Source organism: Symphodus melops (genome assembly GCF_947650265.1).
Source record: "Symphodus melops genome assembly, chromosome: 11".
NCBI classification, from domain to species: Eukaryota; Metazoa; Chordata; class Actinopteri; order Labriformes; family Labridae; genus Symphodus; species Symphodus melops.
The window spans coordinates 17,945,591-17,961,113 of NC_136701.1; the positions used below are offsets into that span (position 1 = coordinate 17,945,591).

Genomic DNA, 15,523 nt, shown 5'->3' on the forward strand with positions numbered 1-15,523 from the left:
GGTTCAATGAAACTGAACCTTCTGTTTGCTCATGACACTTTCAGCCCTGATTGTTTTGACTTATTACCCCTCAAAAACTCCTCATTTCCTGCATCCTTCAACTCCTTTCTCATCGGGTCTCATGGGCCCCACACAGTCATCTTTTATTCTCCTGAACCTTCCTATACAGCAAATCCTCTCACCCCCTGACTTCTAATTGGCTAAACTCCCATCTTTCAACCTTGGATGGCAAAGGCTGACCTGACCACTGCTAGTCCATGAGTGCACCCATACAAACAAACACACATCATGGGGTCATTAATCACAGTGCCTTGGAAACAAACTCCAAGAGTCGTTGTTGTAATGTGGTTTGAAATTGTCTTGTAAGGCACTATTACCTTGTAAAAATCAAATACACTATTAAAACACACGTACTCTCTTTATTTCTTAAATAGACATATCATTTACAAAGAAGTATTTCTAGACCTTCTTGATGTCAGAAAGATCAGACACCCCAAAAGCAGAAGCTATACAGCTGAGACCAAAACAAGGACGATGCCTGGCCACTTCATCAAATCATAGCCACTCTAACCTTGCACTATTTCCCTCTAACACCCAATCTAGTTTCTAATAAAGACCTGTGCCTGTGTAGAACAAGGATTGCTTTATCAGATCTTGTGTACTGGTAAATAACTCTAGGTTTCATTTATAACAAGATTGTCAGGGTCTCTGCGATACACCATAAGCTGACAACCTTTTCAGCTCAAGGTCATGGATTAATTTCCTTTTTCACAGCCCCCTGAGCATTCATGTATTTGTTTCACCGCTCCGTCCTAAAAGGGAGCTGGAACACATCCACACACAGTGTGTAATCAGCGTGTGTTATCTGGAGATTTCTGCAGTCTGGATCAACGGTTCAACCTTCTCTGGTGCGCTCTGGTCAAAACCATTAGATTTGCAGCCATGGAAAATTATGAACTGCTTGCAAATGTCACACCCAAGCAAAATATTGATTGCTTGGAAATGTCACATAAGACCTTACATCAGTGGACACTCGAGCCAGTTAAGTGCAGAGAATTGCTTTAAGTTTTGATATCTGATTCACCCCAAAACAGCACCACACTCTTTATTTCAGTAAACTTTCAGTAAAGAAATTTAACTAAAGGACAAAAAGCTGGACGGATAATATTTTGAGAAATGTACTGCCCTTTAGGAAGTACAGTTGTGGTTGTTAATTTCCTACGGTTCATCTGAAGGCAAAGATAAACCAAAAAGACCTCAACACTCAAGGGGGCCAGGGTCAGTACCTCAGATAGTAGAGGTGTAGTAGGATTTAAAGCTTTGATCCAACAGTACAAAAAAGGCAGAGTTAGAATTATGAAAAGGGAAAATCACTTTGATGAAACATTTTAAAATAACAAGTGAAGTGAAGTGAGTGAAGGAGGCATGAACCAAACAAGGCCTGACAGAGGTGCCGAGATCAGAGATCTAAAGGTTGGAAATTTTGTGTGCAAGCTACAGTCTAATACAGCAACAAAAGAGAAGCGCCTTTGAGCAAAGTCAAGCCTGAAGTTGCTTAGTGGTCAACAGAGAGTTATGAGTAGAGGCATGCCAAGAATTTGAAGCAGGTTGTTATTGAAAAGCAGCATTTGTTGTCAGTTAGATATTCTCAGGAGGAAAAGATTGTAAGGTCGGTTTGGAAGCAAATCAGTAACAAATCAGAATTCATTTAAAACACTCAAAAAAAGAAAAACGTGATGCAGAATACGTCCAATTCTCATGGTAGGGTCAGGGTTGGATACAGGGTCAACTCCTTAACAGTGTTGTTAAATATTTGACGTTTTGCCATCGCTGTCTTCTTCTCTATTACTGAGTTGACATGAGAGCACAGTCAGAGCAGGCCTCCCGCTGGATTCTGGGTGATTTGGCAGGTAATGAGCTCTCAACCTGACAGTCCCATAGGACTTCCCATATCACACACAAACACTCACACGCTTAGTCTCTATGAACCTATTCACACACCTCTGCTATTTGTTACAGCAGCTGCTATTCTTTCAGGTCCCAACAAGAAAAAGGTCCATCCAGCAACGTTTTAAAGGATGATAGGTGAGTCAACCCCAACCCAAGACTTAAGTTACTAAAAACAAAACATGCCTGACTATATATTGGAAACAATTAATTATCTATTACTCTAACAATGATTTTCCAATGACCATAGCTGTTTGGTCTATGTCTGTATATGCTTGGCCTTTTATATCTTAATATGATAGGACATTGGATAGAGTAGGAAACAAGGGAAGAGAATGGGAAATCACATGCAGGGAAGGAGCTGCCAGCCGTGAGACGATAGCCTCTCTACTGTACATGGTTAGCGCGCTAGCCCATTGGTTAGTGTGCTAGCCCACTGTTGACCCTGAAAACGTATTTCCTTTAGTCAGATGTGCCTTGTTTAGATTTACCAACAGCTCACAATGGGAACAAAATGCAGTTAACCCAATACTTCTAACTAAAGGGATTACTCAATTAAGAAATGTGGATTGATGTTTGCACCCATCACGATGGAGATGGCCAGTTTATTCTCTTAAAGTAGAGATCTTCAGGAGAGCATATCAAAAATTATTTAAAAATCTATGTCGCAACATTTCATAGCTTTGCCAACACAGGGCTTATATACAACTTTCTTTTAATGCATGTTATTTCACTTCACAACTTATTTATCTCCATCAAAGATGGGTAAATGTCTGACAAACTATGTGTCATTGGGCAGATCAGAAGACTTTGTCCGCCTGAAAGAAACTGAGTGTTGCATTGAAATGACTCTAAATAGCCGAATGCTATACACGGGTCATTGCTGGGCCAGGAGTGTGTGTGTGTGTGTGTGTGTGTGTGTGTGTGTGTGTGTGTGTGTGTGTGTGTGTGTGTGTGTGTGTGTGTGTGTGTGTGTGTGTGTGTGTAGGTGTGTGTGTATTTTGAAGAAGCCAACCTAGCCAGATGTATGCGGTCTCCATCCAGTTAAACAGAGCAGGACGAGGTGATCATTCACCTCCACTTGCCCTTAAGGTCTCGAATTCGAGCACATGCTACACTATATCAGGACCATACACACAAAAACACAGGCACACAACCCAAGGAATGGAATGATGCACAAGATGAATACCAACTATAGTTTGGAGGAAAGCTACATCACACCTATTAACTTTATCCTCTACTAGGGATTTTCATATAAACTAATTTCTTTGTCAGTGTTGTGCAAATTATTATCAGACAAGTCTACAAGTGTTATGTGAAGAAAACACTTTAAATTTAGCAAAATCAATTACATACTGCTATAAATGGGGTCGCAACATCTGCAGTAAAATAACAGATTGGTGTAGGGTGTAGCTAACATTAGCAGTGAAAGCACCACCTGACTTCTTTGCTCAGGTTAAGTGCACATGTGTAAGTTTTACCATAAATAATAATTTAGTCTGTTTATGCAGTCAGACACAATTTAGAGATGTACTGACACTGCTCTCAAGTTGTTTTTCTCATTTTCTAGTCAAATATTGCCATCTCTCTTAGAAGGGATTGAAGCATGCAGCTGGAGAAAGGAAGGATGAGGATGAATTTGACAAAAAAAAAAAAACAAGCTGATGATGAGAAGATTAAATGGAGGGAAAAGTCAACATAGCTTGGTGATACAGAGTGTACACAGCCATATCAATCACAACCGTAATGTGGACACATGCAGGGTCAGGTAGGGTATATACTGGTTCTAGGCTGATTGGCTGATACACAAACACACCTATAAGAGATGTTGTAGGCAACAGACATAAAAACAAGACATACAGAAATAAATGAATATTATGGCAGAATAAAACATCCATATCCCTTGTCTTGCAGACAAACTGTATTAGTTTAGAAATATACAGCACATTAAATATGTCACCGTCTCCCTGTTACTGAAATTCGACATATTGTTCAGTAAGGCATGGCAAAGAGGAACTATCTATCTTCACAACACAGAAAACCTAACTACCTCAGTAAGGAGAACATGTTTGAGTAAAATTAAGCAATAACTATGCACTCCTACTTTTCAAATGATCTATACAACAGTCAGTTTCTCTAAAAGGTCCAATCAAAACTGATTGGTGGTGAAAACTGATTTGAAAAACAAAGGTTGAGCTCGATGCACAAGCCCTTTTTAATGGTATAAAAGACCGAAAGTGTAGTATCATTCTGCTTCCATGGTTACTGAAAATAAGGATAAGCCTCTCTTGATTTCATGTCATTTCCATTTGTTTGTTTCCAGACTCCCCTTACCTGATGGAGCCAAGTAGACCTGCACAATGTAAGACACATATACACAGTGTGATGGAAATTGTTCAGTATTGCATTAATGAGATGAATTTCAATATACAAAAAAAAGGAGGGCACATTATGTATAACTTGAAGTGTTTATGTCTGTCTGCTGTTCTTGTCACAAGGGTGAAAAAACAAGGAGGGTGGACCCAGTTACAGGACAAAAGAAAAGATTATTAAACAAAATTTACTTAATAATAATCCAGATGAGGAATCATGGATGACACTGGAAACATTGTGACGCATCCAATATACAACAACAATGAACAAACAGAGAGAAAGAAACACAAAGACTAAATAGACACAGGGCTTATCAACACAGGTGAGACTAATGACACAGGTGAACACAATGAGGGCTATCAATACTGGAGGGAAACACACAGACATTCAGAAAACACTGAGAACAACTACAAAGTGGTCCCCTGCCAGCAGATCACTGGCACTTCCATGTGCCGTGACCTACAGTAGACTACCAGCAGCACCCCGCTGCTCCTGTACCAGCACTACCATGTGCCGCCACGTTAAATGTGGTACGCCGTTGTTTCCCAAAGTGGCACTTTCATGTGACAACATGAATGATAAATCCTTGTTGACACTCGCAGCTGGTGGAAAGGCAGGAAACTTGGTGTCCTCACGTGGTGTTAAACAAGACGACGGCTGAGGTCCAAAGTTAAGCTAGCAGTCATGGAGCTGCTGAAGTTGACATGCTAGCTTGTCTGAATTGCTGTAATGCTAACAATACAGTGAGAGACAGTTTCAATAGCATTCAGTAGTTACAGTGTGCAAGCTCAAGACTGAGAATTTGCTTTAAAGCACAGGAAGGTTTTTAAGGTCTAATATCTTGTCTGTTGGTTTATTTTTTTCTGGATTTATTTTTACATGCAGAGAAAGAATCAATTTGCTTGGACTTTAGAGCAAATAAAAAACGTGAACAATTTGACTCAAAGAGCTTTGAGCAGCCTGGAGAAAAAACATGTCTCAAACATCAGAAAAACCGTTAAAAACTCAAACTGTTGTGATAAAATGTAACCTGAGTTAACAATGATATCGTGCAAAGCCACAGATCAAATATCTAAGATTGTTAAAGAATCATCCTGCATTAGGGTTTCTCTTCAAAGATTGGTTTCAGGCTACATGCACACCTAAAATGTGCATCACTCCTTAATACTTCTGCACAACACATCTGGGTCTCTTGAAACATCCTTCTCAACAGCTCCTGGTTTTTTTCCTTTCTGTCTTTGCATTTGATGCTTATGCAGTTGTTTTGCCTTTGCCTTTTTGCAGTGTGTTTGTTTGTTTGTTTGTTTATGTCTTTGCATTTGTTTTGGGAGTTTGCATCTGCTTTTGAATGTGCAGCGTTTCTGAATATGCTGCGCATTTTTCTAAGTGTTTGTGTCGATGTCAACTCCTCCTGAATCTGTGTGTTTTAATTTGTATGTTGAATAAACTCTGGGTTGGGCCCTTAATCATGTGCGTCTGCCTGGGAGGGTCTCCTACAGAGGAGCTAAATGAAGTCCAGGATCAAAGACCTGGCTGCAGCTCAGAGGCACCGGAGGAGGTTAGACCTTCAGCATCGCATCCTCTCCTCTCCTCTCCTGTCCTCTCCTCTCCTCTCAGAGCTGTTGAAGTATCACCTTGAGTCTCTTTACTTTCTCTCCTAACTCTGCTGCGATCTCTCTGTCTTTAATCTGGCCTGCTACATACTGATTTGTTCTGAGACAGCTCCCTGCCTCTCTCCTTCTGTCTCTCTCTCTTTCTCTCCCCTGACATCCAGTTCAAAGGAGGGGCCTCCCACTAAGAACCCCCATCATCTCTCCCATCCCTTTCTGCGCAGCTCCTCCTCAGTGGGGGGTACTTGGGTTTTCCCTCTGACACTCTCACTTTCTTTTTTCACTCTCACTCTCTTCCTTCTTTCATTCTTACTTTCTCATGTTCTGTGGTGCTGCTTCTTCTCGCTGTCGCTCGACTTGAACAAAGATTCTGCAAAAAATGCACAAAGAAGTGCAGGGTTAGTCATCTATTAATAGGGTAAAGTTAGCTCATTCTGGGGACACTAGATAGCCACAAAACCAGTTGTTGTATGCTATAGCTCTTCTCGATTCGCATTCTTCCTCGCCCTTTTCAGGTTTCCCCTTTTTCGAATGACGATTACAGACTACAACCACCAGCTGAGAGTTCTTGCTTTTTACACATGTGCATAACGTATGTGGTGGTTGGCCGCCAGCTCTTTGCGGTGTGTTAGAGTGCGACTTTTGGACCAAGACAAAAGGTGTTGTGTGCTGACGCCACAGGCGGCCTTCGTCGCCACTAATTCTTTGCCGTCTGCTTTGTGTGTCAGGGCTTTTAGTCTGTGCCAGGAAAAGAGGGCCTCCTGCTGAGATTACTGCCCTATCTCAGTCTCCCCCTTCCATCTCATTTCAACAAACACACACATGTACACAGCAACTTTTCTCTCCTATTCACGATATGACCTCTCTTTTTTATTTAACCCTTGACCCTTGCAACTCTCAACTTGCCTAAAAGGGCAAAAAAAGACAAGTGTATCCATTAACATGTAAGTTGTTTTTTCTGTGAGTTTGTGTGCGTGTGAGTGTGTGGGGATCCTGTCGATCTTCCTGTATTCAAACTCTTGACCTCCCTCCTCCTCCTCAGCTGACCCTGACTCATGATGGGATAAGTGGCGCTCAGCTACTTTCAACTCCTTCAACCATGGCTTTTCTTCCTGCAACAGTAACTCCCTCTCAAACATCTCACACGTGCGCACACACACACACACACACACACACACACAAACACAGACAGTCACGCATTGTACACTTCAAAAAACTTTTCACGTATTTGCACAAAAACCCAAGTACAAACACACAGTCAGTCGGTCTAACGTTTGTATAAGATAAAAAACACACTCAATTTCTCTTAAAGCTTACAAACAAACACAAACACTTGCTTACAGTCTTTGAAACACGCACGCACACTAAACAACGCACGTATTTCTGAAGGGATTCTCTGCCAACATTGCTGAGGAAGGACTAGATAGATAGATAGATAGATAGATAGATAGATAGATAGATAGATAGATAGATAGATAGATAGATAGATAGATAGATAGATAGATAGATAGATAGATAGATAGATAGATAGATAGATAGATAGATAGATAGATAGATAGATAGATAGATAGATAGATAGATAGATAGATAGATAGATAGATAGATAGATAGATAGATAGATAGATAGATAGATAGATAGATAGATAGATAGATAGATAGATAGATAGATAGATAGATAGATAGATAGATAGATAGATAGATAGATAGATAGATAGATAGATAGATAGATAGATAGATAGATAGATAGATAGATAGATAGATAGATAGATAGATAGATAGATAGATAGATAGATAACCAGAAAACCAGAAACACAGTGAGGTGACTGCCCATTACAAACACAAATAGAGCTCAGTATGGAGGAGCGAAGTCTTTAGAAACAAACATTTACCATTAAAGGGACAAAAGGAGACACAGGGCAAAGACAATGGAGATAGATAAAATCATTAACTTTACAAAGACAGGTCTATATTGTTCCAAACTGGATTGTGTGTTGCTAATTTGCACCTTAATAGGAAGGACGATCTCTGGGGGGAAATATGCTCCCCCAGTAGCTTTCTTAGTATCTTTTATCGTGAGGAATGTGAGCAGGTGTGCAGAGGCAGTGGCTGAGCTTTTCTATAGGAATGTGTTTCTGAAAATGCAGCACTGACCCCTTATGGTCACAGACGGAACAGCAGAAGATATTTGAGTCTGCTTTTATAGTGCAATATTTTTCAGGTGCATGACTATTAAAGATAGAACCTTTCACTTTCATTTTCCTGACCAAAAAAGAGACACAAGATTCAGTTACTTATTCAGGATGTTGCTCCTGTATGTAATCTTTTTTTTTTTTTTCATGAAAATGAAATGAATGATTCTAAAACTTATTTGAGACTGGAGAGTCACACTGACAAGGTAGTGCCATAAAAAGGGTGAAAAAGAAAATAAAGGAGCTTGAAGAATTACTAGCAGGTCCAAGCATGGGGTTACATTCTGTGGGATTGTCAGGTCATTCATCTGAGCTGCTTTGCTGACATTGCTGCGGACATTCTGAAGGACACTGACCTTGACATGTTCACAAGCTGCAGGAAGCCTGGAGGACTGATGACAAATGGGCAAAGTAACCTTGTAGGGTGCCATCTCAACATGTGCTTCCTGCCTCACAAATGGACCATAGAGGCAGAGCTGAGAGTCTTTGAGGAGTGATCAAAAGAATAAGAAATATCTGCATTTTCACATTAATATTCAGGACAATCAAATCTTTATCTTTGATATGTAGTTCATTGATCCTCTGTCACTCCAACTCCCAATTAATATTGGTTTGAGTTTCTAGAAGAGAACCTGGAAACAAATATTACACACCAAATCCCAAAGACTTTTATAAATCATGTTGCCTTACTTTTGTAGTAACATTTATATAAAACATCCCTTAAAAATAAACTTCAGAGACTCTTTGACCAATACTGCTAACAAGCTGACACCTGTAGTAAGTGATCAACAGGAGAAGTTGCTAGTTACCTGGAAGAGCTAAACAATACGAAAGTCAATCAGTTCAGATTCCAGGTTGACTTTCAAGCACAGAGCGAAGAGAATCACATGTGTTATGATAAATGACTTAAGTGACCATATGTGACACGGTGCAGAGCAGGACAAGAACAAGAAAATGAAGAGTGGTCATGACTCTGCAGGACATCATACGTATATCCTTGGACAGCCTCATTGATCATTGACTGACCTTTGGCTTAAACAGTGAGAGTGGCAAAGACCTAAAGTCACACTACAAACATTGCAGGTTTCCTCAATTTAAAGTTTTACAAATTGTGTAAGATCCAAACTCAGTAAAAAAGTGCATTCAAGAGCAAAAATTGCACCATTGTATCCATGTTAGACAATGTGTTTTCATAGTTCCATGTACAACAAAATGCAGAATTAATTCACACATGGAGGACCAAATGAAATATCTACAGTGATGGTGAAAGAGGTGATTTTACACCTACATATCAGACACACCTTTAGTTATAAATTCAATATTTTCTCTGTTCTCTTTGCCCTGTAACTCTTTGAATGTGTCATCTCCACACTGACAAATTATAACCACTTTGTTAAGTGAACACTACAATAATACAGGAAAAGATGGAACCATGTTTGAAAAACCTGAGAGGAGACAAGCCAAAAGGTTGAGGATGCAAACTATAAGAACAAATGCACATGCACACAAACACACACACATATATTTGTGCTCAAGGGCAGTATCGAGACTGAAAAGGTGAAAGAATATTTTCTGAAAATGTGTTTTGCTTTACACATTTTCATTTAAACAGGAATATGCTAAAAGTCATACCACTGTCTCTCTCTCTCTCTGTGTGTGTGTGTGTGTGTGTGTGTGTGTGTGTGTGTGTGTGTGTGTGTGTGTGTGTGTGTGTGTGGGCAACCCTTAGGTGGTTAAGTTTCAGTTTTCTCACCTCCTGCTCTTGGCTTCTGCTCCTGACAAAGTCACAACTTCAAAGTCAGAATAGAGTAGTGTTGTGACACACACTCACACTCACATGCACACAGAAGCATATTACATAACCTGAGCATTTCCACATTTCCTCCCCTGCCATCCAGTGGGGCTCGTTCCCCTTTTGTGATGTATAATTGAAGCTGTGTGTAATTTCCTCGACTCGTTTCCGCTCAAATCCCACTCGGAGCTGAACCCTCACTTCTCTCATCGTTCTGGAATATTCTCTCTGAAGTGGAGAGGCCAGTTCTTTGAACATGCTGGTTAACATGCCCACCCGACAAACACCTCAGCCCCTTCACCATCCAGACCCATCTCCGTAAGAACTCGTAACTTTATCTCAGAAAAGAACAGAGACTTTAAGAAGAGGTTCACATTGAGCAAAGGTTCGATAAACACCGTTTGAATAAATCAGACTATCTAGAACTCATGTTGACCTTATTTGAAGAAAGGCGTTCCCTTGGTCTAGCTTTTGGAGTGCTATTAGAATCATTATGTGTCCTTTAAATAGGTAGCTAGGAACCTTTAATGGCCTTTGCATTAGCCAATGACTAATTGACCCATACAAGTTGCACCCAGTAAAGCATGCACAGAGCTGCAGCAGCATGACTTCCTGCCTCTCAGTGTGACAGTAAACCTTTACAAGTAAAAGGAGTACTAAATATTTAAGTTTTAAGATTTAGGTAAAAAAAACAAAAAAAACCCAAAACATTAGAAACACAAAAACCTGTCTCTGATCTGTTGTGCACAAAACAAGGAATACAGTAAAGTTAGTAGAATATCTATTAAAATGTTAAATGATTGATTATTACACTTCTTCAAGTCTACATATAGCTAGCTGATACACAGAGGCTGTTCTCAATGCTTGGAGCTAACTGATTAGCAACATGCTTTATGAGGCTTAGTTAAGTGCAATGACTTGTAAAGAGCAAAGAGTCTGACTGTGTTTTGTTCTTATATGTTGATATACATGGTAAAGGGAAGGGGAGGGGCTTCAAAAAATTCATCTGCCAAAGGGTGGACTGGCAGGAAAAGTTTGGGAACCACAGGTTTATTGTACCGGTATTATCATGCTAACATTTGCTAATATGCTAGCACGGCTGTGACTATTGTGCTAAATGAAAACTTAAGGTTTAAAAAATGTCACTACAATTCATCATTAGTGTTGACGAGAAACTTCACAGTGAGAAGTTCCATAGTTGACCATGTATTTTACTTCAATTGAGGACCGTTGACCTCATGGTGGGTTGAGAGTAAACAATCTAGGGCATCCTAAAGTTGATGTGTGGACATTGGCACTAAGTCACCATTGGAACTTTGGAAGTGGTTTTAAGTACTGTATCCCCCGTCCCATTCCCAGTTTTTGTTTATGTTGAGTGAAATAATGAGCAGCCATGAATAAAAACACAACGTTTCTGGTTTACATTTTATTCATTTTCCAAATTCAGATCAGTAGACTTGGAGAAATAAAAGTTAATTTTTTTCTTTTCAAACATTCTCTTAAACAAAAATATAACAACTATTTACAATCACTCGTAAAAATACATAAAAAGCGTACGAGCAAAATCATGTTGTCTTTCTAAAAGACATAAGTTACAACAACTATGAGAAGTGTGAAGCAAACTTTAAGCCACAGACCAAGTTAATAATACCTCTTTGTACAGATTGTGCAGCACACTCACCACATTGAAGCTTATTGTTGTGCATTTCTGCTGTAATGCCAAAAGATGTCTAAAAAACAAAAACACATTCACATCTCTCTTATTGCATTCCAGGAAACATGGCATGGGGGGGGGGGGGGGGGGGGGGGGGGGGGGTGATAGAATCATGTAGATATTTCAACTATGAGAGACGTGAAGTTTGTCCTTCCCCTGTCATATGTTGTAAAAAACACTGACTACTTTAGTTTGCAGAGAGCTGCTCACTGCTAGATCCAGCAACTATAAAGGAGAGACAAACGTGCAAAGAGTTCAATTCTGTGCACACAAGAAGCTAATTGTGTTACCTGATGTTTCCAAACATTTAAAAGCAGGCTCGGTCAAACAAAAACAGTTTCCATCGAGCACATTCATGACATAAGGTCAGTTTGTGTTTGCGGTTATTTTCTTAATCACCTGTGCAGAACAGTAATACTGATTTATGGTAAAGAATCTGAGGAATTCAGATGTGCAAAAAAAAAAAAGAAGAAAGACAAACATTTTTCAGTTTCTTTCTCAGTCTGTAACAACATTTCTACTATTGTTATAAAAAAAGAAAAAGAAAAGGGGTCTTAGGTTAGGGTCACAGTGGATTCAGTGAAATCCATCATACTGGACCAGAAGGGACAAAGAGTCCTGCAGAGCTGAGGCTGAGGGGAGAGAAACCAGATCAGTCACTGCATGATGGCAGGGCCTGTTGTGTTCACTTCAAACAGACTGAGACTTAACGTCATCAAAAAAAGTCCCTCAATCATCTAGTTGGAGTTTGAAGAAGTACGCCTCGTGCCATAAAGCGAAGAGTCCCACAAGGGCTCGACGCTCTGCAGGCAAGAGTAATCAAAGCTGCGAGCTGAGACAGGCTTTTATTGAAAATGACTTCTGAGCCTTTTCCTTATGTGCTGAATCAAGACGGTATTAAAAACAAAATGCTATGGTGATTCCAACCTCACAAATATAATTCCACAACACACACAGACACACACACTCAGTCATATCCCAAAACACAGCAGCAATTACGGTTGTAGACAGAGCAGAAATGGCACCAACAACAGTGAGTGTGAGGAAAACAAGTCACACACACGCTCACAAAAAGAAAAGAAAAACTAGGATCGATTTCTTAAAAGACTCCTGCCCGACGACATGGGGCAATCACAACCTCGAGATATTTCTTATAACAAAATATTCAAAAATAGCCTTTATAGAGTACTCTCTTTACTCGTCTATACATGATCAGTTCAAATTAATTTATGGCAAAGAAACAAAAACACGTGTATAAATTCATATTTATATATATAAATGCCATGTATATATTAGCATCATTCATTTCAAGTCTTTGTGTGGCAAAAGAAAAGAAGCATCACAGAGCGCAAGGTCGACCATAAGGAGAGAAGATTCCAGTTCTGCCCCTGCTGCACTGCAGATAGAAACACCATGTTCCCTAAACTTGACTCAGCATGTACACGTTTTCTTCTGCTTTCAATACAAATAAACTATTTTCAAGCAAATCCTTTAAATATTCTACAGAATGTACTATGCACATGAAAGGAGATGCAAGCCAGGCGTTTCAGACACGGGATCTGTCCACTTGTTTTGTTGCTCGTCCTTTTAAATAAGAAGCACAAAAAAAAAAGAAAAAAAAAAGATATGAGAGGTACGCGGAGCACATTGTCAATTTTCTTTATGCTGCATCTCACATTCCTGCTGCATTATAAACAAATTTACAAGGTCAAATAAACCTGCAGTATTACGCTTAAACATTTCAGCTTGTAAATCAATTGACAACTAGTCCAATAAACACTGTAAACAAAACGTGTAAGCGTTGGTGTAAACACTGTAATTTATCTCATGGTGTGTGTTTGTGTGTGTACATGCAAGCTGTGCGACCACACAGTGCTAATTTATTGTGTTTACGGTAGCTGCTGCAATAACGACGTTTTAGTCTACAGGAAGCAGCGAGGCATTTGTTCTTCAGCTCATTAAAAACAAGTTATAATACATTTTTTTTTTTTTTTTTAATAGAACATCCAGGAGGCAGCATGCCGCTAAAGTACCTCGCATCAGACTGAACGAGCAATAAGAGAGGCGGCCTGTTGGCAGAGACGCTGAACTGCCTTGAGAGATGCTGCTTGTCTCGCTCTCTTCTTCTTTTATTGTCGTTGATAAAGCTGAAAAGTCCAATAAGTGGAAAACACAAACAAACATGCACTTTGCTACTTCAGGAGTTCTCTTGAGATAAAAGAGTTAAACTGTGTTAAGGGGCTCTATGTGGCTTTCCTGACCTGACATTCAGTCAAAAGTGAAAGTATCGCTTCTTATGATGTTGGTTTTGTAGCTGTTTTTTTTAGCATTTGATGTGTCGATGTGGGAAAAAAAAAAAAAAAAAAAAGAAGATTTATGTGATTCACAACATCAGTGCCAGGGTCTGATCAGCCCACACAGAGAGCCTCATACAAACTCAAATCTGCTTTCTGTGTCTCTCATCATTGGACATTCATCTTTGTTTGAGCTTTCAGCAAACAATAACCAAAAAAAAAAAAAAATGTACACCTTTGCTTATTCTTAAACTATGGATTACTGGAATCCCTTTGCATGCTCCTCATAACTATTCTCATGTAAAACTTTGCGAAGCGCGGAGATGCCAATGTAAAGAAGAAACTTTATCTGTACAACATGTTCAAACTACTTAAAAACAAAAAAGCTAAACACCTTTAGACACGAGAGCTTGGAGTGCAAAATGGAGGTACATGGTCTGTTTTCAAGGAGGCTGACTTCTTCTCATGAGACGTCGTCATCATCATCATCATCATCACTCTTTCTGTCTTTTTGTCCTTTTAAACGTTTGTCAACCAGCTTTGTTCAAGAGTTTGTAAAAAGTCTAAAATCTTCTTTTTGTTCTTTGTTTTGTGAAATGGGCTTAAAAAGAGAATGATTAGTACGAGTTCTGGGAGGTGGACCGAGGTCACACTGACCTCCCTTTGCTCGGGTCTACACAGGTGCATTATGGTCCGGGGAGGAGGGGAAAAATGTGCTCTGATGACAGGCTGCTCGCTCAGTCCTGATCAACACCTCGAGGTCCGTGTGTGAGTGTGACGTCACGGTCCTCACACGGCCGACACTTGTTCATCTGGAACAGAGATGAAAGTGTGTTGACAGGATGTCCACAAGTCCTGAATTTAATACGTTGTTGTTTTTAAACAGGGTTTCTTCAGGGTTCACAACGTTCAATTTAAACATACTTAATACTGCATGGAATTCAATGTCATTACATTTATGTTCCACGGTCGTCATCATCATCCAAAGTAAGAAAGAATAATCTGACAGCAGTGGGAGGATATGATCTGGAGTTATGAATCCTTACAGAATGTTTAAAGTATGTCCAAGAGAGAATTAAAAACGCACTACATGAGTACACTTTGATCCTGGATGAGAGGCAGAACATGGATGGATTGATTTACAGAGTATTACCAATTATTTCATCATTTATAACATTCCTAAGTAGCAGTGTTTAATACAATTTTAATGGTACTTAATGCTACGCCCACCTTTAGTTTATAAGTAAATAATAAACCACGCCTGCAATCACAAGAAGAAACATAATACAAAGACAATAAAGTGCCTGTAGCTAGAGTAAACCTTTTAAAGACTTATTCTGACAGAGAGTTTACATCAAAGGGTACTAATAGAACATATCACACAAAGTGAAGTGGAACATGGCTCTCATGTTTGTATTCAAACATAACAATAAACCCTCTTCGTCCTCTGTTTTTTTAAAGACCTCGCTAATCCACTTTGAAAGGAAATGTAAGTTTGAAGTGTTTGATTGTTATTGATGGGAACCACGACTTTGTTAAAGGGATAATTCACCCATTGGCATTAAGCTTTGTATCATTAGAAACATGGCAGTAGTGTTGAATGG

The 15,523-nt window shown here is 39.5% G+C and overlaps 1 protein-coding gene and 1 long non-coding RNA gene across 7 annotated transcripts in view; both read right to left on the reverse strand.

Moving 5' to 3' along the window:
- Positions 1-4,645, reverse strand: part of LOC306831349 — a 43,655-nt gene extending 39,010 nt beyond the window's left edge. The window contains exon 1 of the long non-coding RNA XR_013780068.1: positions 4,512-4,645. This is a non-coding gene — a long non-coding RNA (uncharacterized lncRNA). The remainder of the gene's footprint in view (positions 1-4,511) is intronic.
- Positions 4,646-11,322: 6,677 nt separating this feature from the next.
- The window catches only part of rapgef6 (Rap guanine nucleotide exchange factor (GEF) 6), a 134,705-nt gene continuing 130,504 nt past the window's right edge, over positions 11,323-15,523 (reverse strand). For all 6 annotated transcript variants that reach the window (XM_079355397.1, XM_079355396.1, XM_079355395.1 and 3 more), the window contains one exon: positions 11,323-14,731. In XM_079355397.1, coding sequence (XP_079211523.1) covers positions 14,709-14,731 — 23 coding nt within the window. In that variant the 3' untranslated portion in view covers positions 11,323-14,708. The remainder of the gene's footprint in view (positions 14,732-15,523) is intronic.